Genomic DNA, 22,022 nt, shown 5'->3' with positions numbered 1-22,022 from the left:
CTATTCCCACCTACTCACTTACTGTAGCTTTACCTTTTGTTGTGGTCAGGGGAAATACGCTTCCTTCTTCTCTTGCCTCCATATGTCTTTCCAAAGATCTCAGTTTTACTGTAATATAACCATATTTCACATCTACCTACTTAATCCCAAATACTAAGTCTGTCTCTGAAGATACACAGGAAGCCTTAGCAATCTCTACTACTTTATTGCAAAATGGAGTCATCTTAAACAAATGCAAACAATGCTCTTTGGGAATAGATTTAGGAAGAGGATTAATAATAGGAATTAGATATTAGAAGGAAGTTCTTCGCTGTGAGAGTAGGGAAGCACTGGAACAAGCTGATCAGGGAACCTGTGGATGCTCCATCCCTGGAAGTGTTCAAGGTCAGGATGAATGGGGCTCTGAGCAATCTGGTCTAGTGGAAGATGTTCCTGCCCATGGGAATGGCATTGGAACAAGATTATCTTTAAGATTTGTTCCAACCTAAACCGTTCTAAAATTCTATTAAATAAATTTTGAGTTCCTTACCACTCAGCACACTTTCTTAATAAACCTCTTCCCTGACAGGCTTACGGTTTGACAGTTTTCCAGACAAATGAACTGAGGAGCCATCACACTTCCAAATGTCTCCTACTGAAATACTTCACAAAGTTTTACCCACTAAGCAAGTACTGCCAGCCCAAAGTATCCATCACTGGATATCTGGGGTGTATAATACTGGATATTCCCTCACTGTCCATGCCCAGCATCTACACACAGTGAGCTGGCGTGGGAAAAGCATATAACTTCTCGAGTCCAAGTGATGTGTGGAACCCTCTGAGAACATAAACCACAGCAGAGTGAAGCATCACTCTCGCCATTCCTACAGCTCCATAGCCTTGTACTCCTCACTGGAAATATTCCAGAACCATCTGGATGCAATCCTGTGCCATGTGCTCTGACATGACCCTGCCCGAGCAGGGAGGTTGGACCAGATGACCCCACTGTGGTCCCTTCCAACACGAGCCGTTCTGCGATTCTGCACTTACTCTCCACCTATACGAGTCATAAGTGCATCATCTGACTGACACAACTCCCCCTCCACCCAAATACTTCACCACTGACCGAATCGAGTCATTTTACCACAACCCCAGCGTCCCCATTCCTCGGTCACGCCGTGGCTGTCCCAGCAAACGCCACCCGCGTCCCCGGAGCGAAGAACCCACGGCGGTGCTCGGTCCCGGCTCGGTCCCGATGATCTCGGGGATCTTTTCCAAGCTAATGGATTCTGTGGAACCAGCAGCTAACACGGGGCCGCCGCGCATCACTGCCCCGGCACCGCGGCACCCCTGCCCTGCCCACGCCGGCTCCCAGGGGCTTTGTCCGCGGCACACCGCCCCTTCCCCCGGCAGGACGGGGCTCCTCGGCCGCCGCCGAGCCGGCTCCGAGCCGGGCGGGCAGCGAGCGGCAGAGCCGAGCCGAGCCCTGCCCGTGGAACCGCCCTCAGCCCCGGGAGCGGCGTTAAAGGGCGAACCGGCGGCCGGCCCTGCCTCGGTCCCTGACTCACCGGCGCTGAGGGCGGCGGCGGCGATCAGCAGCCACGCCGCGCAGGGCCGCCCCGCGCTGCCTCCGCCTGCCGCCATCTTCCAGCCGCCGCCGCCTCCCCGCGGCGCCCTCATTGTCCGCCCCCGGGCCCCGCGGGCCCGCCCCCCGCCCCCTGCCCCGCCCGCCCATTGGCTGCTGCTGCTGCCAATCACACACACCCCCCGCGCGCCGCTCGCCCCGCCCGCGCCCTGCCCCGCTGCTCCACGGCGATTGGACAAGGCAGCCATCAGTCAACTCCAGGTGACCTATGGGCGTAGGGACGGCACTGTCCCGCCCCCCAGCCGGGCGCGTCGCTGGCGCCCCCCCGCGGCCGGCCGGCGGTGCTGCGGAGGGCGCGGGCGCCGCGGGGCCGCTCCCGGGCGGTGCAGCCCGGGGGTCGCAGAAACGCCGAGTCACAGAATCGCCCGGTCCGTGAGGCTGGAAAAGTCCTGTGAGACCATCGAGCCCAACCCATGGCCCAACACCACCATGCCAACTTGACCACGGCACTGACTGCCACGTCCCGCCTTTCCTTAAGCACCTCTCCAGGACATCCCTGGGTGGCCCATCCCAATGTCTCATCACGCTTTCTTGTGAAGAAATTCCCCCGAATGTCCAACCTCAACCTCCCCTGGTGCACCTTGAGGCCACGTCCTCATATCCTGTGGCTGGTTCCCTGGGAGAAGAGACCAAACCCCACCGGGCTCATTTCAGATGGTTGTAGCGGGCAATAAGGTCATCCCTAAACCTCCTTTTCACCAGGCTGAACACCCCCTGCTTCCTCAGCCGCTCCTCACAGGGCTGCCCCGAGCTCTGGCGCTGCCCGAAAGTTACCCTGCAGTGCGGGAAGCTTATCCAAGTGCCTTTGGAGGCATGCTACCAACCATGCCAGCTGGCACTGAACCTGTCTGGACACTCACTGACAGCCACAAAACTGACAGTCACTCCAGTGGAGTTGTGCTTCCTGTAGTCAAGAGCACCTAGGAGCTGTGGGGTGACTGTACCCCGTAAGGATTCATGACTGTGGTGTAGTGTGGTGTGGTGTGGTGTGGTGTGGTGTGGTGTGGTGTGGTGTGGTGTGGTGTGGTGTGGTGTGGTGTGGTGTGGTGTGGTGTGGTGTGGTGTGGTGTGGTGTGGTGTGGTGTGTGGAAGTCTCCATATGGAAGTTCTGCATCACTCGCCCAGTTTCCAGGAGGCAAGGCCAGCAGGAGCAGATCCCGGTGCTCACTGAGTGCCCCAGCCCCTCTGCCAGCCTCGAGCTCCCCTGGGTGCACGTTATGGCGCCGGTTTGTCCCAGGGGAAGTGGGAGTGTGCTGCTGCAAGTGCTGCTTCCTCCTGCCTCCACAGAAATCCTGCCTGTTGTTCCCTGCTAATTCAGAGAGCCTGTTTCAGCGTGCACTGCCTGTAAGCACAAGCTCCTTCAGAAGCTCTCCTGCTGCATCAATCGCACATCCACCTTTGCCTTTTGCCTGAAAATACCTGCTTGGAATTTCCCTCGGCTTGCTGACTGGACTCCCAGCTGCTACACGCCCCCTGAGCCCAAGCTTTTATCCTTCCTTCTTCCTCCTGCCTTCTGAGCACCCTTTGTTGTGCCGTGTTTTCCCAACCATGCATTTTAAAGAAGTTGCACAAGCTGAGTCATATCTCAAGGCTATTGCTCACTGCATCCCTGAGCCTCCAGAAGCCTGGAGGTGCTCTGCTCATGCCCAGTGCTCCGTGGATACTGATCCTTGCCCAGATCCCTGTGCTGCCAGTTTCTCTGCCACTCTCTGGACACCTCATCACATCTGCAGGTGAAAGAGGCCACAGGAAAGTCCACCGTGTGCCATGCAGAGGAGGGCTGTGGCAGATTATTTTCTTTCCAGCTGTGATGCCAGACACCACCTTAAAATTCTCCTGGGATTTAAAATGTAACAGCTTGTGCATCCATTATTTATACCCTAAGGGGAAGCTTTGGAGCACGTTCCTCATCTAACTGTTGTACATGTTTTCTAGAAACCCAGACTAGCAGAAATCCAGGGCACCTCTTGGGAATAAATATCAACAACACAGGCAACTCTTTGTATTACAGGGAAATATTACCTTGTTTGGTTAGCACCTCATTTGACTTCCCTTGTGGGTGGGTCTTTAGCCAATTCATCAATACCCCTGCTTGCCAAATGGAGCAGAAACTGATAGGCAGTGTTAAGACTTTCATTCCAAGCCCATTTTCCTCAATACTTCCTCTAAGCTCTTTCCTTCCATGGAAGCACTGCCCAACCTTACAGCTCTCCTGGGTGGCTGGAAGTGCTCTTACTGGCATGGAAGCACCTCAGTACCCAAAGTTCACTGTTCACCTCCAGGTCCTTCAGTACTGCACAGTTTAAAACTGTCCAGTCCTTTGAAGAGGCCAAGCTTCACCCTTCTGGGTAATTTTGCAAGACAGTAAACCTGTTTTATTTTTAATGGCATTTTTCGTATTCTTAATTTGACTGTCCTTCACAGAGCTCACATGTTCCCTTTTTGTGTACTAAACCTGATTTGGCCACACACAACCCTTACCTACACCGTCCCTTCCCTGACAGAACTGAGATCACATTGCCACAGGAACAGCCCTGACTTCCCTGTTTGTTTTGTAATAACACAGATGTTCAGTACAGAGAACACTGGGACAATATCTGGTCTACTTACACAGAAAATTCTTTATCCAGATAGATATTATCAAATTACTCTCTTCTGCTACTTCCAGCGAGGAAACAGGGTGCTGGGACAACCTAATTTGTCCCAAGGAACATATATTGCATCTTCTTCCCTCTTGCAGTGTATGTTTGAAATTCAGACCTTTGTTATCCTTTGTTTTCGAGAGGTCTCTAGTAGCTTGCCACAGAGAGCAAGCGGAATTTTGGTGTTAAAAAAAAAGGGGGGGTAATAACTTCTAGGAGGGGAAGAAAATATATTTAGGCTGATTTTACATTTATAATGGTTTTGATTGTTTTCTCTTTAGCTTGCATCTCTGTACATCCCAGAGGAATTGTACAGTATACACTGTTTAGTGTGCAAAGATATGCACTCCTGTAAACGAATATCCCACCCAACACACTCATTTTGAATTAGTAATAGAAGAACATGAGAGAAAAAGTAAAAAAACAGGCTCTATTTGCACAAGAAAGCATTGTGTGTCCCTCACAGCAATATTTTTTCTTCTGCAGTTGGGAGAAACTGTGACTAGCAGATAACACCACATTCATGTTTATATTGGTTAAATAGAAACGCAGGGTTTTTTTCAAAACTCAAGAGCTGGCAGCAGCACAGTAATTGCATACAGACTTTGAAGAGTTTGGGAACTATTTTTCACAAGAGTCAGTGTTGTTGAGGCTGGAAGGGACACCTGGAGATCACCCAGCCCAACCCCTCTGTCAAGGCAGGGTCACCTTGAGCATATTACACAGGGAAATGTCCAGGTGGGGTTTAAATGTCTCTGGAGAGGGATAATCCATGACCTCCCTGGACAGCTGTTCCAGTGCTCTGACCCATTAGCACAAAGTTCTACCTCGTGTTGAAGGGAACTTTTTGTGATTTAGTTAGTGGCCACTGCTCCTCATCCTGGCACTGGGCGACTGAAAAGAGCCTGGCACCATGCTCTTGCCACCTACTTTTGAGGTATTTATACATATTGATGAGATCCCCTCTCAGTCTTGTCTTCCATAACTTGGCTTTTTCATCATTTGATTGAGAAGAATGTCTTGGATCACCCACATTGCAAGGGTAAGTGTTCTCAGGAAAACTTAGGACAGAAAAGGACGGGAATGATGAACTATTCCAGCACTGAATGGATGCTAAGGAACAAATTTCAGTCATGATAACCTTTCTTGATAACCTTGGTACATAAGAAATCACATAAAATGGAAGGAATTTGTCTTCCTGTCTCTTCCTCCTACCTTTTCCCCAGCTTCTTGGAATATATTGGACTCTAGGCAAAATTAGTTTAGAGGCTGTTACTGTAGAGGCCCAAGGTAACAGTGACCTCCACCCTGACCAACACCAGCGTTCCAAGACACTCTGTTTAAGCAGATAAAGCAGGTCTGCATAAAACCATCATCTGTAATTTAGGAAAGTAACATTGGCTCTACTCGGCTGTGGCACAGTTTGAAATTATGGAAATGAACCATGAGTTTCCCCTCACCGCTCTGGGGTTTGTGGCCTGGCTGCCGCGGTCGATGGCGTGCAGCGTACGAGCAGCTTTCGCACCCACAGGGAGCCAGGGCTGCCGCGGTGCCCGCCAGGAGCCCGGGGAGAGCCGGCAGCCTCAGGGAAGCTCCTGTGCCCCTCAGGAACAGGGAAGGCCGCGGGAATCGGGCCGGGCCGGAGCTGTCCCGAGCAGGGGTTGAGCGGCGCCACCCCCGCGTTCCTCTACAGGGCAGAAAAGAGTCTTTTCATGGCGGCTCGTTGGTCTAGGGGTATGATTCTCGCTTAGGGTGCGAGAGGTCCCGGGTTCAAATCCCGGACGAGCCCATGTTTTTGTTTTTTTATTTTCTTCCTTCTCCGCAGCAGCGGCGGCTCCTGCACACAGCGAAGGGACACGGCGTGGACTAACAAAGAGACCCGCTCGTTCGTCTTTAATGCAAGCAAAACCTTTAAGAACTCACCAACGACCGGCCGCTCCTCGCTCCTCTTCCTGTGGCACCGGGCGTCGCTACTCTCATTTTCCCAGGCAGAATCCCGCCTTCCTCCTCAGCGAGAGAGCGCTGCGGGGCCGCTCCTCGCCCGTGCGAGCGGCTCCACCTCGGCACACCGTCCCGGCTGCAGCGCCGTCCCCGGGCCCGGTCCCACTGCGGGCGGGCCTGAGGCGCAAAAGCGCAGGAGGGCCCTGCGGCGGCAAAAGGTAGGAAGGGGGCTCGCGCATCCCCTTCCCGGCGGGCTCGTCCGGGATTTGAACCCGGGACCTCTCGCACCCGAAGCGAGAATCATACCCCTAGACCAACGAGCCGCTCTGTTGGTGCTTTCCCAGCTCAGCACTTCACTGCCGTCCCGCCTCCTCCCGCCCAGGCCGCCTCCGTCAGCGCCTGTGTGGGTCCGCCCTTGCCGACCACCGCCCGCGGCTTTGCCCAGCGCTCCGGAGCACATCGCTGCTCTCTCTCAGCGCATGGAACCGCGGGGGCTGCGGCCATTTCTCCCTGCTCGCCTCTCCCTCTCCTTTCCCAGGGTAATCCCTGCCATCGCCCTTCCCCCGACCCTACGCCTCCGCTCGTTAGCGACGGCTCCGCGTCCCCGCGCGGGGGGCAGCGGCCCGCGTGGCGCTCCGCTGCTTTCCCTCGGCGCTCATCCGAGGGGCGCAGGGACAACCCAGCCTTCCCCTTGCCACTTCCACTTCCACTCCCACGGTGGCGCTGGAAGCCGGGCGAGCTCGTTCCCAGGGGATGGGGAGGCGGAGGAATGGGACAACCCAACGACCCCCCCCCCCCCCCCAGCGGGTTTGGTTGGTCCCGGGCCGCGCCGTGCGCTGCGCCCCCTGGCGGTGCGGAGGGGTCGCACGGCCCCGCGTGTCCCGGGCGCGCTCGGACCCTCCCGGGGCTCATCCACGGGCGGGACCAGCGCCCACGGGAGCCATAGGCATCGCCCCGCCGTTCCGAGCCCGCAGCACCCTCCTGCTTTGGATCCCGCTTGCCCCCGATGTGCTCCGTCCTGCTGATGCTTCCTGGCATCCTCATGTTTCCATGCCTTTGCATCTCAGAGTTTTACAAAAAAGGCCTATTCCTCCCTATTCCTCATATTAAATTTAAATTTTGAAGTCCTAATGCCAGTGTGTGGTAGATAGGGACAGGCGAACGGAAGATCTCGGGATGTGACGGAAAGAGAGACCCTTCCCCCTTCTCCCTGCTTCACCTTATCTATCACCCCCAGAGCATGTAACCACACCTAACCCGGTAGTTTTCCACTCCCGACTAACCTAGAGACCCTACCAAACCCCCTCTGACGTAGCAAAGTCCCCCAAGACTATTTAAACCCATGAGATAAGATAATAAAGGCTTTCGACTGTCCACCACATTGGTATCAGCGTGTGTCGTGCCTGCTGCTACCAGTTCTGCCCATTCTTTCTCAGGTTTCTTCATTTCTCCAGCAGGAAACAAAAGACACAGATTTTTTGGTTTGCTTTGGTTTATTCCACCATTTATTTATCCTATTTCTCCCTCGGATTTCCATTCCCGTGCTCGGGACACACATACACGTTCTCTACACAGGCACACATATATCTGTATGTACAGTAAGGCACAAGCACTCACATCCAGATGGGACACTCTGCTGAGAGAAGAAACGGGGGGCAGCCAGTGATAGCAGCCTGCCTGGAATACATGCTAGAGCAAGCAAGATTAAAATGGATTCAAAGGCAACAATGCTCCACAGCATGGCTCAAAAGGGTGTGGAGGTCGTGTTTGCCAACAAGCCCATGATAATTAAGGAGAGCAAGTGCTGCTGCCTCTTAGCAAGTGTGACCTCAGTCCATGCCACAGTATGGATATTTTGTTCTGTGTGGCCAACACAGCTTCAAGCACTGCTGTCAGGAAACTGGACAAGTGAAGGTCTGACATCCACCTTCCCCCAAATATTCTCCAGATTTAAATCGTTGTGACTGCTAGCCCATGACTTTCAGTAGCCCAAGAGTGAATGCCAATCTAATACAGGGTGTAAGTACTTTGGAGGTTCTGGCTGCCTGAGCTTTGCCAATTCAGCCAGGCAACGCCACTGTAAATTCAGCCAGCTAAGACTTCATCTTTGATATGCACAAAATTAATTGGCTGTTTCCAGGAAGCTGGGATACTTTCTGTAATGAGTGGCTCTTAGTGGACACAACAGAAGTTTCAGAACAGACTGGGTAGGGTTTGGAAGTGAGAAAGACTGATGGACAAGCAGCCCTTATAAATCTGGACTGGAGCCTAGAGCCAGATAACAGAACCTGCCCTACTGACCTACCCAGCACATCTTTTCTTTGCATACAATCTGCTGGTTGTCATTTTCCACCGCACTAAAAGCACCCCAAAGCTGAAGCACACAGGACCTATCAGCCTACCACAGGTAGCTGTTTCACAGATTAGTCCCATTTCAAAGGGATTTTATTTTTATATTTTATATTTATATATTTTTATGATCAATGTTCTAGGAGTTTTCCCCATGTTCAGAGTTCACATTGTCTGCCATACAGCACATATGGAGAAAACATAACTTTTTGCTATTGTTATAACATTATTTACTGAAGTTTTAAAACCCAAAGTCCTTTAAAAGAAGCTACCAAAAAGGCACCATACATGTATGTATATACGTAACTGATGAACTTCATCTAAGACCAATGCAGGGGAGAAGAAAAAGACATTTTGGAGCAGGTTGAAGAAGCAGAAGGACCATGAGTGGTGATGGCTGTTACTCCAGGACAGTGGGTATCAGGTCTCTCAGTCCCCAAATATCACCAAGCAAGGCCAGCCAACACCTGAGTTTTGAACCCTGAAGAGATCACAAACACTCTCCTCTTCCAGCTGTCCCAAAATATGATGGCGCAAAGCAGAGAGCCAGCGAGTGGCCACTCAGCTCTGTGATGAGTCTGGACCTCAGGAGATTTCTGCATTCTGCTCCTCTCCTGCCACGGAAGGGTTTCCAGTAGCTTCCATCTCGACTGGGTTAGATGGCTCCTGTCCACATGTTAAATCTCCTCTGCCCTGATTGGGTGTGTCCTTTTGAGAGGGGAAAATAAGTAAGGAAATAATGAAAAATTATCATGGGTCTAAGCAAAGACAGTGGTGGGAAGTCCTGGGGGTACTTTGGTGGTTTCTGTACTAGGAGGCAAAGGTGAGCTGCAGCCTGACCATGGGAATCCTTCCTTCAGCTGATCCTTGCCAAACCAAGGAAGTATTTGAAGAGGAGGTGGTTGAGGTGGGACAAGACACATCCTCAGGCATCTGTGGCTATGTTATCAGTGGTTACAGAAAACACACGAAGGTGCATGGAACAAGGCTTGCTTCAGCCAGTGGAAATCCTCTTTCATTTCTATGGCAAAGGCCCATGCTTGAATGCTTTCAGAGCTGATTGTGAAACTGGTGTGCCATGGGTTTGCTGGCAAAGCTAATAAGCTAAACACATTGGGAATATATATATATATATGTACACATGTATACATACAACATGTGCACACATATAAATATTTATATGTAAGGAGTCATATTGATATCGTGTATACATAGTTACTGCTGGGGAAATGTGCATTTTACTGCAAGTACTTTCATATTGCTTTCGGAACAGCAATGCAGGAGGGTGCCTGGGGAGCAGAGCCTCTTTTTATACTGAATCCACAATCAGCTTTGCTTCTTTTCCATCCTCTCTGTAACACCACCCAGGAGGGCTGGTCATTTTGAGTACCCTGCCTCATAGTCTCTGCAGGCCTGAGATCTGAGGGTTTTGACATATGGGGAGCAGCAGAATTGTTGTTGTGTTCTGTCACAGTTGCCATTTTTGCTAACAGCAAAACCCTCAGGTGCCTTAGGAGCCGTCATCACGCTGGCCCATCTTACCTGTGTGTCACAGCTATGCTGTGCCCTGGTCCTGCGTGACTGACACTGAAGGCTCACTGGCAGTCCCTAATCCCACTGCATCCTGCAGTGGTTCAGGTGCCAGTGCTGTTTCTTCAGTGTCTGATGTTCTCTGTGTGTCTGTGCTCTCACTGCTCTCCTTTGTTTCAGCTTCAGCTTCATCTTTCTCCTTGTCTCCCTTTCCTTGTTCACAGGCAGTGCTTTGCTGCTCTTCTCCCTGGGGACTGTCACACATCTCATTGTTTCCAGAAGGAGGCTGAGAAGAGTTCTCCTCTTCTGGGCCATCACGACACACTTCCTCCTCTTTTGTATTCCCTGTGTTATTCTTGCAAGCAGTAATTTCCTCTGCCTGTTTTTTCCCCTTTTCCCCATCTTCTGATCTACTGGATCCTCTCCTTGACAGGGGCTTCTCATCAGACTCTGGCTGTTTCTTCTGCTCTTTGCTCTCTTTTTCTTCATCCTCTGACCTGCTGGATCCCGTCCTTGATGCTGGCTTCTCATCAGACCCTGCCTGTTTCTTTTGCTCTTTGCTCCCTGTTTCTACTTCTTCTGTCTTGCCATTGGGCCCAAAGACCTCATCTTCCCTGGCACCATTTTCTGGAGAGGACAAGTTGACCCCTAAATCTTCCCCGTCTCCGTACTCTGACAGAGATCTTCGGAACCTCCGCGAGGGAGGCCGGCGCTTTATCGATCCTCGCGTCCGCACCTGGGAGGCAGGAAAAGCAGACATTGAAGCAGTCAAGAGAGTGGTAATGGAAAGCAGGAAAGCACAACAGAGGAAAATGCCACTGGATGTACCAGCCTTTTCTAGGCAGGTTGAGGAAGGAGTCTACTCCACCTGGTGATGGTGAATGCAGGCTATAGCTCCTCACTTAAGTGCTGAGTGCTTTGGTGACACCTGAGAAGCTGCCGTGCTCTGTGTGGCTCCCTAAACTGAGCCTCAGCCACCTCAGACATTTGCTGGCATGTGGCACCACCTGCTCAAAGCACTCCCTGGCACCAGCCACCCTGTTATTGCTGAGCTGAGGTGACTGCGTCCTGCCCCTCCATCCCTTCTTCACACACTGGGCTGGGAAGGCTGCTCAGCAGTCAGAGAGGAGACCCCACACAGATACACTGAAGGGCTGTTTGGAACCTGGTGCACAAATCCTCTCTCTTACTCACAAACACACACTCTTACAGTGGGACTGAGGGCTCAACCTCCTCTTCCTCTTCATCCCCAACAATAAGCCAGCCTTGTGGAATGGAGAAATCCTAGCACATATACCCTACCTTGTTGTAGAACTGCAGCTGTGTGCTTTCTGGGGGCTGATCAAAGCTGACTGGTGTCTCGCTGGGCTGGGACTGAGTCCCGGGGCTGGTGGGCGTTGAAGGAGGCGTGCTGAACGGAGAAACCAGGACCTTCATCCCAGGGCTTTTGGGAGACACTCCTGGCAGCAGAGCAGCTGGAGCAAAAGCCAGATTGGCCTGCAATGAAAAACCCCCATTAGGGGCATGTGGGACAGCAGCATGTGCTACACATGACAGCCACACAGGGGAACCCCTGCCCTGCCACATCTCTCAGCTGTCACAAGCCACAGATCTGGTTGTGGGTTCCTCCTGGTGACACAGTCAACAAACAAGTCTGGGTAGAGAAGTTATGACTGGACATTTGTTTTTCCCTGGCAGCTGGAACTCAGGGCATGTTCTTTTGTCATCCTGCGGCCTTTTGGGATTTTCCAGTAACCCAGCCAATACACCACAGTCTGCAGTGGCTGAGCTGGCAGAAAATCTGAACAAGCAGCCAGCAATCACTTCAAGATTTAAACCCTCCTGCATGTGCCCAACCAGAGCTTGCATTTTCCAGCCTGATCTGCAGGTCTTGCAGGATGACCTGTGCAGTTGTGAGAAGACCATGGAAAGCAGTGAGCTTGTGATTAACTGTGGCAAAACACTTCCTGCTGGCCTCTCACTGAGAAGCTCCCCTAGGCAAATGTCCTTGGGTGCATCAGGAGGGACAGTGCTATGAATAGGCTCAGGGTTGTGTCGGGGTGGCCAGGAGGCTCTGGGGTGACACGTGCTGCCAGGACAGGCGGCTGGTAGGGGCAGGGCACTCTGTCTTCAGACCATCGAGTGCTGAGCTGCCCTCAGCAGCACAGATCAGGCACCAGAGAAGCATAAAAAGGGCAGGAAGGGCTGGGTGCATTTGTGTGTAGCTGCGGGAATCCAGATGAGGGAAGGGAAGTGCAGAGCTTCCAGGCACACACATGGGACAGCCAGAGCCTGGAGCACACGCCCCACTGCCAGGATTGTCACTGCCTGTGCTAGAGGCCAGCTCCCCAGTGGAGTGCAGGGAACTCAAGGGAGTGACACTGCTGTGAGGAAAGAGCTGGAGGAAGTCTCAGCCAGGGCTTCCCTCACTTTCTCTCAAGAGCTGCACCTAAACTGAGGCTCCTGCCCCTGCTCAAGCAGCGTTGCTGCCATGCCCATGCTAAGCCATGTACTCCACAGATCCAAATGATCCTGATCAATGCACTGACTGGGGATCACTGGATTTATTCTGGTGCCCATTACCATTGCCAGACCTCCTCTGCCTTCCTCTTTTTGTGTGGTGGGGCTGGTTTCTCCCCAGTGAGGCCCTGTTTACCAGGCTGTCACCCCTGGCTCCTGCATCCCCTTCCCATCTGGGTGCTCTGCAAGGAAAGCAGCTATGACCAATGCCAATCAGTTTCAATTTGCCAGGACCTACCTGCAGCTTTTCAATCATGGGTGAACTTTTCACCTTGACCTTAGGAATGGGGCAAGCATTTGGCGACCGCTTCTGCAAAATAAAATTAAGTAGGAGAATATCACAGTGTAGTAGGTGAAAGAGAGAAAATACAATACAACTTGGAAGACATAAGCAGAAACTGCTTGTAGGGAAGCTAATGAAGCTTCATATAGTGTTCCAACACAAAAATTTATTTTTCTTCATTCCTGCCCCACTCTCCTTTTGCCATCTAGCCATCCTAGGGCTAGATACATGTACGCTCCTCTGGGCAAAAAGGGCTGCTGTCTGAAGTGTCTGAGTTAAGTGATGTGTGATGGCTCTGCTCCTACATTGACTTCATTAAGGTATCAAGCCTGTGGCAGTTTCCCCTGGTATTATTTCAGGACCAGGCAGATTGAAATTCTACCTCTTAAAGCCATAATGTTGGCAAATATTGTGAAATTTCTGTAACAGGAAAGACTTTCTGCCACCATTTGAGTAACCAAGTTAAAGGATATCCAATTAGTATAAGCAGGAAGGGCCTAAATGGCAGGAAAAGTAGAACTATGAAAAGGCTGGAAGCAGTTTGAGAAAGAGAGAGCATTGCTTTGAGAAGGGGCATATTGCTTTTTTGAGAAAAGGAAAGAATCTAACATTTTAAAACTTAATGTTCTCCTTTAGCATGGAGACAGCAAGAGCCTGTAGCTCACAAATAAGAAGGACAAAGAGCTACCTGATTGTTAAGGGCAGGTGAGAATGTGATATTTGGTGGGTAGACCTCATACCCTGCAATACTGAAGGACAGAAGTGACCAAAGAGGGCCTGAGTGTAAAATTTCGTAAGTAGCAGCCAGCTTACTGGGACCTGCTCATTCAAGGGTCCTAAATAAATATTCTGTGGGTATTCCCAACAAGCCCTCTCTTCACTCTGGATTAATTTCCTTTTTCTGAAGATGGAAAAATCTGATGACCAGAATTATTACCCCATTATGCTCAACAAACAGCGTGGGTGCTCCCTGTTCAACTCTAATAAATACCAGTGGTTCCTGAACAGTGGTAACTGAATGGATCCATCAGTGTGCCAAGGGTGAAAACAAAAGCAGTAAAAATGGGCTGTGAATCCATGCTACAGGAGCAGGGAATAGCATGGAGCTGACTCTGGGTCAGTACATGTGTGAGAGCAGGGACAGGTTTGCTGCTGGCTGATTGATGACTTTGCACAGCCTGACCTCTCTGCCACCGCCAAATTCATGTCTCAGGAGAGAACAAGCTGCAGAGAGGAAAAACCTTGTTCCCCTATTAAATTGATACTCACTTGCTCATCATTGTCACTTGTCTCAGTTTTGTGGGAATACAAGGGAAGGGAGCAGGGTGGTTTCCTCCGAGTTGGCTTATGTGGTGGTACCTAAGAGAAGAAAACAACCAACTCAGCAGCAGGGAAATCAGGTATCTTAAAAAGGAAGTGAAATTCAAGCACCAAAGGGCATGCTGTGTGAGTGACCTGCTCATGAGGCAGGACTCAGCCTGCCCAAATGACTAATCCAAAGGCAGCAAAAGATGGATTAGCACATGGCTGTGCTTATGGCATCTAGAGACCTAGTGTTGGAAGAGTAGCTTGTATCTCTTTCTTTGTGCAACAGACATGCTTCTAAGCTGGGGAGGGTGGAGAAGCCTTCCCAGAAACTTTGCCTGCAAAGCATCCTCCCGGAAACCCCTTCACACTGGAGAGGTTTTTACTGTTCTCTTTCCTGTCATTACCAGGATTTCCTTTAAATGGGTCTCAGCTGCCTGGTTCGTGATTTCCTACTTTATGCCTGATATATTTTTTGGGGCAAAAAGGGGAATTCTGACTTTCTCAGAATTTTAGTCCGGTTAGTTTCTCTTGAATGCATAAAGCAGTGCACAGGGACAAGGCCTCAGCTGCAACCTTAAATTTGACTAAGAAGTTAACTCTCCAGAGGAGAAGGAACAAAAAAAACCTAGTGGCAGGGACACTGATTGCTTCTGAATGTCACTGGACTCTCAGAACTGAGAGAGAGTTCCCTAGGAAGGAAGGGATGCATAGCACATAACTATTGCTCTGGTCTTGCAGCCAGGTCTTTTTATGCCAGGTTTGTAGTCTCCTGCCAAGCTGTTAACACACTTTTCATGTGTTAAAAGAAATAATCCAAAATAACTGGCTAATATCTGGAATGTTGGATAATATCCACAATAAAGTATTTGCATAATTTTGTTACCTTCTCACAGGCTGGCTGTGAAAAGTTGGATTATGGCATCTTTGCCCTCTGTAGTTGGCTGTCTTGGAGGACCTTTGGACCTGATGTCACTTAAAGTCTGGAGGTGCTGCACCCAGCCATGGAACTGCTGCACCTCTAAGGAGCCCAGGGCAGCCCTGCCCTTATCCTTGTGTCATACCAGGAAACAATAAGGCGTCTTGTGGAAACCCCACCATTCTGCAACCATGAAATGCTGCACTGTGCCACAGTGGATGTGTCAGAGGTTCCCTGGTTGACAGGATTCTCCTCTGCTGGCACGGGGCAAGCAAGGGTTAAAGACCGTCCCTTGGGTCATCAATCTGAAGCCAGCCTGAGAAAGCTGGTGGGGAAGTGACAGATGGCTTGCAGAGAAAAGACAGGAAACTTTGTCCTCCTCTGTCTCTGGAGAAAATGAGTTTCTCCACACTGTGAGGCCCCTCCACACTGCCCTGGCTTGGGAGCAGCAGAGGTCTGTAGATAACACAGGAGAGGTCTGGGAACTTTCTGCCTTCTGAAGGGTGAGGGCCTTAGTGCACTTAAATCCCATACCTTCAAAAGAGGAAATTACTGTAATGGGACAGATGAAGTGGTGTGCTGGCAACTGGAAGGGAAAAAAATAGTGCTTGGGAAAGGACTGGCTATTCCCATCCTGGGAGTGCTAAACTCTGATAGATGATGGCATGCCAGCCCTGCAGGGCAGAGGTCACCACTGCATCCAGCCAAAGACAGGAGGGGTAACAGGGAGGATACCCTTAGGCCAGGCTGGGATCCGGAGCTGAGTGGCAGAAGGGAGCAGCTCAGTTTCAAAAGGTGCCTGAAAAGGGCCACCAGCAAACATTTATGCTTCTAAAAGAAAAAGGCATCATGATATAGAAGGCTCACTGAAAATATCCTCCTTTCATAAAAAAACCTGACTTTCCCTTCTTCCTAAGAGAGGTATTCTAGTGTTTTGCTTAGCTGGAGAAAGTCAGCATGTGAGGCAGTGCTTGGCATAGTGGGATTTCATTAAAATAGAGTTCAGCATGATAGAGATAGGCACAGAGTCTGAAATATCATTGGGAATGAAGGTGAGTAAAGAGGCAGCTTTCTCTCAGACCTACACAGAAGTAATAACCTGGAGGAAACTTACTTTTGTGAACGATGTGCTGATGACATGCCACTGGCTGCTACACTGCATCATCTGTTGTTTGTTTCTTTTCCCATCAGTATTGGCTATTTCATTATTTACTGCTGCTGCCTGCCCACAAAAGCCAGCCCAAATAGGACATGCTTGCACTGCTGTCTGCTGCATAAATCTGTGCACCTTACCAAGCTCTGCAATGTCTTGGTTAGTGTCTATCCCAAGACACGGCTCTACCAAAACACTCATCCACCAATCAGCAACGCATGGAAGATACAGCCACGGCTTGCATTGCACGAGGAGATGAATCCTTTGTGCAGATCCAAAACCAAGGTGGATTCATGCTCATATCACTGATGTTCCAGCGGGAAGAGACAAGCAATCAACTTCCCCCTATATTTCCTACTGGTGGCTGCAGAGCACCTTACCTCTTTTCCAGGGATATTGGCTGCTTGCTCTTTGAACTTCCCTGCTAGCTGAGCCACTGAGGGTGATGCTGACTTGTCCACCTCTGAGTTGGTCTCTGCTGGCCTGTTCTGACAAACCAGGAACAAGAGGTTGTGAGTGAAGGTTGGGAAAAGCAATTCTGTATATGTGTTACAAAGTTCAAGAGTAAGCAAGGACTTGAAGCAGAGTTTCTCACATCTGGCATCAATCAGCCAGCCTGAGAGCAAGAGGTTTGGGAAGACAGGATTTAGCAGCATTTTCAAATATCCCAGAAAATGAGTAATTCATGCAGAGCCTTTCAGCTCCAGCTGAAGAGCCTACACTCATTACTTTTCAATGGAAGCAAACCAGGTATCTCTGGCCAAGTGTCTGTTCCTTTTATCCTTGCAGTGAGCAGATGGAGCAGGCAGTAATGTACATTCCCATACACATCCTCAGCCCTCTCATACCCTTGTTACTGCTCTGGTCACCATCAGCCTTGCTTTTTCAGTGATTCTGCTGTGAGAAGCCATTCCCAGTCCTCACAGCAAGCCAACATCTGCTTGGAGATGTGTCCCTTGCTGTTCTGCTTTTTTCTTAGTGAATACTGAGGCACATGGGGGGGAGGAAGGAGGAAATACCATGGCTGAGAGAAGCTTCCCCTCCCCTGGGCTGACAGCAGGCTTGTGCTGGAGTCTGGATGATGCAGCTCTTCCCACACCACACTGCCCTGGCGTCATCCCACATTCACCTTGTTTTCTCTGCTATGTGTCTATTGAGCAGAGTGAGCAGAAAGCCTTGAAATCAAAGCTGTTAAAGGAAACCTTTGTTCTTCATCTCTAGGATCTGATGCTGGGGAAACCAAACCAGAGGAACTGAAATAACTAACCAACAATTGTTATTCTGATTCTGCTGGAGGTGGGGAGCTCAGAACAAGAAAGCAGGCTACAAACCATCTGTAAGGAACCTCACAACTCACAGCTCCCTGTACCACCACCATGAACCCATGACCTGCACCACACTTCTCACCCCACTGCCTCAGTGCCCTTTCTGCTTGTCAGTTTTTGTTTGCACCATGGAGAAAGGCCTTTCCCTTTCTCAGAGAGCTGTAAAGAAATACTCCCAATAAATGTTATCTTCTTTTTCCCAGGCCCACAAGCCCCTGTAGGTGTCTGCCATTCCCTGTTAAATTTCCCATACACTTTGGAATAGCTTTCCTGAATCCAAGGAAGTAATATCAAGCTGTCTCGTTCCAGTGACCTTCACACACCTTCCCCTCATATTTTCACCTTTCACTGGAGTAATTACAGGCAGGGAAAGTGGCAGATAATGGAATGGAAGAAAGAGTGAGGTAAGCAGATCAGCAGGGCAACCTGCTGCACATGGAAAATGATAGCTGGGCTAAGTGGGGAAGGACACCAGTTCCAAGATGCAGGGTGTGTCTCCCTGCTGTGAAGGGAGGGCAGGCTGGAAAGAGGAAGGAGCAAAGAATGAACCTGGAGAATGGAGAATGGACTGGGACACTTGGCTCATCATACCAGCTCCCAGGATACCTGGGCATGGCAGAATGGACACCTGAAGTAAAGACTCAGTTGAAACTAAACAGCTGCAAGTGCTCTGTCTGTGGCAGAAAGTCTGCCTCCCTCATAGCCCATTTTTCTCCAAGAGCTTCTTTCACAGCTGCTTGTCTTTTCCCAGAAAAGACACTGAACTTCCTCTTGGCCTCTCTGACCTCTTGTTTTCGGGGTGAATTTTTCCTTTCTTTCTTTTTCTTTTCACTTCAGGCTGAAAACACAGCTGCCTTTCTTTGATCAGAGCTGGGAGGCCGGCACGGTTCCATGGGTGTCTTGTGCCGGCGGCTCCTGCGGGCGCGGGGCGCAGGCCGGGGCGCAGGAAGCACTGAACATGCCATTCTAAGATTAGCACCAGTGGCCCACGGGGCTGTGTCCTCCAGAAACTGCCAGCTGCAGACTCTCCCATTATGGAAAATAAAGAAGAGGAAAGGATCCTTACTCAGATCCCTTCTGGCAGTTACACTGCTGTGCTGTATCCAGCTTTTTTTACAACTTTTTTTTGTGCCCCAGGTGATGTGCCAGGCTCTGTGTCTTCTGGTCAAGGGAAGGTGTTGTATTTGGGTGCAAAAAGTTCCCTTCTTTTCACTGCAAGGAGAACATAATGCCTTTGACTTCCAGGAGCTGGGCTGGCAGTCTCCCTCTCCTCCTTTCCACCACTGTGAGGAAGGTGGGAAGCCTCATGTTATCACTTTCAACCCAGAGTGTGTACCAGCCCTCAGCCTCTTTCACACCTAAGACTAAGACATCTGCTTGATGAGCTCTCACTCCAGAGCTCAGTGCTGGCTCTCTCCTGCCCCACGATATTAATTATGTAATCTTTCCCATTCCTGGTCATGCTGCCCATCTTGGTGGAATAACCCACCGCTATTTTTCTAAATGGTTATGAGAAGTAGCTCTGTTCATTTTCTCTCTCTCTTTTTATTTTATTTTTTTCTTTTTCTATAACAGTGAAATTCCTCAGACACGATTTTTGTGCTTTTTGCAGACAAGTGCTGATTCTTCTCCTTTTCAAAAGAAAAACATGGTCAGCCTGCATGGGCTACAAGCACTGAGCTAAGGTTAAAGGCTTAGTCCATCAGTAATTTGGTGACTGCTACTCTGAGGTCTTTTACTGTTTCATAAAAATAAGTGTCTAAGCATTGTACATTCTGAAAAATGTCAGACAGAGCTGTAAACAGGAATTTAATTATACCATCAATGTAAGCGTGGCACTGTCTGCAAAAAAAGGAAGTGCAACTACCAAGTTCTCTGTAAGGGGTTTGCTTCACTTTTCCAAATAAGTTTATAAAATTGAGTAAATTTGAAAACGGTTTTCAAAACCATGTTTCTTCATCTGCTTTTAAAACTTAGCCTAGGCCCTGTTAGCAGCACAGGGGAAGAAAGTTCTGTCTTTATCTGTGTCTGAGGTACGAATGTGTCAGTTTGAGACCCCAAACCTCTCCTTCCTTATGCATCGGAGTTCTTGCTGAGTTCTTGCCTCTATTGTGAGAGCAGAACTGCCCACCGACCCCCGACTGCAGACTGTGTGAAGGGAGGCCACTGCTTTTTGGCACAGATCCTTCTCCTCTCACAGGCTGCCTGGGTCCACTGGATCCTCACAGAAATTACCTGCTCCACTAGATGCCCACAGAAATGCCCCATTATGTACCTGGTTTGACTCCTGAAAAGAGGAAAGTTCTACTGGCTGTCATACAGTGCAGCATTTTGGCTAAATACCAGCTGAGTAACAGCAGAGATCCATACTTCCCCAATCTCCTTCCCTCCTCTACGAATCCTCTGACTCTCTGCTTTTGGCCACATGGGTCACCTTTTATCTGACAAGCAACACCTCCACAGCACCTTGCAAGGCTGGAGTATTCAGCAGCTATGAAATCAGTGATGGTTACACAATTTTTGGTACTGGTCCCGTGCAACTATCAGCCCAATTCTCATGCAGCTGCCTCTAGACATGGTTTTGAGGCCAGTCCCTGATCCCCATGTTTTGAAAACGTCCCATTTTCAAAAAAGCTTCACAGGAATTATTCCCTGCAGCCTGTTCTCACACCAGCCCATCATGCCAGATCCTGTGCTCACACCAAGCGCTGCAAAACTCCCCTGTGACTCTCCTAGGGATCTTTTCATTGCTGGACATACAATCTACTTCAACAACAGCAAATACGGCAAAAATCATAACAAATACGATGTCTCAGAGACAGATACAATAAGGCATCTAAGGCTCAGGGCCAGAGTCTTGATTATAGATCCAGAAAGGGTGATATTCAGCTCCCACCATGAGAAGGGAGTTGTCAGTATGGCTAGAGAAAACAAGAGGGTGTCAGTGGTTTTGGGGCACAGTTTCATAAGCCCTGGGTTTCAGACAGCTTGTGTTTCCAACCACTCATTCTCCCCTGACCTTTCCTTTCCTCCTCCCCACCTCCCCCCTCCCCTGCACCTGTGTGTTTGTGGGGCTGTGCTGTAAACTGGATCACTGAAATGATCTGAGCTTAAAATACACCCCTTAACTCTTTACACGGTTATTTTTAACCCGGATCATTTCAGCCTTGGAGTTCACAGCATGGCCCACCACGTGCTTGCCCTGCTGTAGTGGAAAGGGATGGAGGGGTGACAGGAGCAAGCCTCAAGCACAGAGCAGAGGGCTTTCCTTTAACTGTGCCAGCCAGAGCCTGAGGAAATTACGTCCCTATGAGTCCTCCTGTTCTGATAAGACAGAAAAATCATATTTTTGCATGCCTGCTGGTAGAGGTTGGGCTAGTCTGTAGCACTGGTGTTTCACCCTGCAGTCTGTTGCCAGCCACCTGAGGTGCAGCCAAGTCCAGGCCATGACCTGTGAGCCACCACAGGGAGCACATCACTGGTAAGAAGTTGCCATTAAGCACCCACAAAACACCCATAAATACCGTGTCAGCCATCCCCAGCAGCCCTGCTTCAAATAACAACCACAAAATGTAAGCAGGTTCTCTATGCTGCATGGCAGAGGCCAAGCTCTACACCTGTAAGACATGCTCAGCTAAGGAAGGGATGTGGGATCCATCTGTGGGGAGGAAACTCCTGAAGTCAAAATAAAGCATCACCACACTCTGCCTGGAGGCCAGCAAATGGGAAGCAGTGCTGTGGTTTCGGTGGGATTAAAGCATCAATCCTGACCAAGGCTGGATTTTAGGAGGGAATGAAGCCTCTTGCAGACTCTCGCTTCCCTGCTTGGCTCAGCTCTCCCAAGGCAAAGCATTCTGCACAAAGCCTTCCCAGGACTGACCCTTCTCATTTTTCAGTGAGGTAGCTGCAGGATTCGGGGAGCCAGCCAGTCACAGTCCTTGTCTACACAGGAAAGTTTATACCAAACTGAGCTAACTCTCCCAGCTTGCAGGGCAAAACACAGCTTTAATCTGATTGAGGTGCTGCTTTTCTGCCTAACTGAACTCATTTGCAATTGGCTTGGCTGAAAGGAGCTGTTCTCAAGCTTGCAAGTACCTGATTCTGACACAGAAAGCAGCATTTTGGGAATGACACCGTAAACTGCATCAGGGAATAAATACGGCTCCTTTCAGGGCTCCCCAGGGGTTGGAGGGGGTGAATGTCACCTACTTCTGCAGTGAGGTGCTGCCCCTTCCCCAGAAAGGTTCCCCTGCAGAGCTGGGATTTGATGGACTGGAGATGTCCCGCACATCTCAGACCACGCAATGGAGAAGTAATGACAGTACTGCTCCAATCTGGGGTGACGATTTCCACCAGCAAGAACCAATCCCTTCTCCCTGACCCATCTTTTCTTCAACCACAGAGGCCAGCTGGAGGCAAAAGGTCACTGAA

General features: G+C 50.1%; 2 protein-coding genes and 2 non-coding genes across 5 annotated transcripts in view; 1 reads left to right on the top strand and 3 right to left on the bottom strand.

Moving 5' to 3' along the window:
• The window catches only part of MPZL1 (myelin protein zero like 1), a 31,968-nt gene extending 30,324 nt beyond the window's left edge, over positions 1–1,644 (bottom strand). Inside the window, exon 1 of the mRNA NM_001245720.1 lies at positions 1,548–1,644. Coding sequence (NP_001232649.1) covers positions 1,548–1,623 — 76 coding nt within the window. The 5' untranslated portion in view covers positions 1,624–1,644. The remainder of the gene's footprint in view (positions 1–1,547) is intronic.
• Positions 1,645–5,983: 4,339 nt separating this feature from the next.
• TRNAP-AGG (transfer RNA proline (anticodon AGG)) lies at positions 5,984–6,055 on the top strand. Its single transcript has one exon. It is a non-coding gene; the product is annotated as a tRNA-Pro (tRNA).
• Positions 6,056–6,458: 403 nt separating this feature from the next.
• TRNAP-CGG (transfer RNA proline (anticodon CGG)) lies at positions 6,459–6,530 on the bottom strand. The gene has a single exon. It is a non-coding gene; the product is annotated as a tRNA-Pro (tRNA).
• A 1,151-nt stretch (positions 6,531–7,681) lies between these two features.
• RCSD1 (RCSD domain containing 1) overlaps positions 7,682–22,022 on the bottom strand; it is a 30,071-nt gene continuing 15,730 nt past the window's right edge. Inside the window, exons 2-7 of one of the 2 annotated variants that reach the window (XM_030263664.4) lie at positions 16,647–16,754; positions 14,159–14,248; positions 12,845–12,916; positions 11,389–11,583; positions 10,099–10,822; positions 7,682–9,264 (exon numbers count right to left, since the gene is read on the bottom strand). In XM_030263664.4, the coding sequence (XP_030119524.4) occupies positions 10,112–10,822; positions 11,389–11,583; positions 12,845–12,916; positions 14,159–14,248; positions 16,647–16,754 (1,176 nt within the window). In that variant the 3' untranslated portion in view covers positions 7,682–9,264; positions 10,099–10,111. The remainder of the gene's footprint in view (positions 9,265–10,098; positions 10,823–11,388; positions 11,584–12,844; positions 12,917–14,158; positions 14,249–16,646; positions 16,755–22,022) is intronic. The other variant, XM_030263670.4, reaches the window with a different exon arrangement.

The sequence above is a fragment of the Taeniopygia guttata genome, chromosome 1 (assembly GCF_048771995.1).
Source record: "Taeniopygia guttata chromosome 1, bTaeGut7.mat, whole genome shotgun sequence".
Classification (NCBI taxonomy): Eukaryota; Metazoa; Chordata; class Aves; order Passeriformes; family Estrildidae; genus Taeniopygia; species Taeniopygia guttata.
This window is presented reverse-complemented; position numbering and strand designations above follow the sequence as displayed.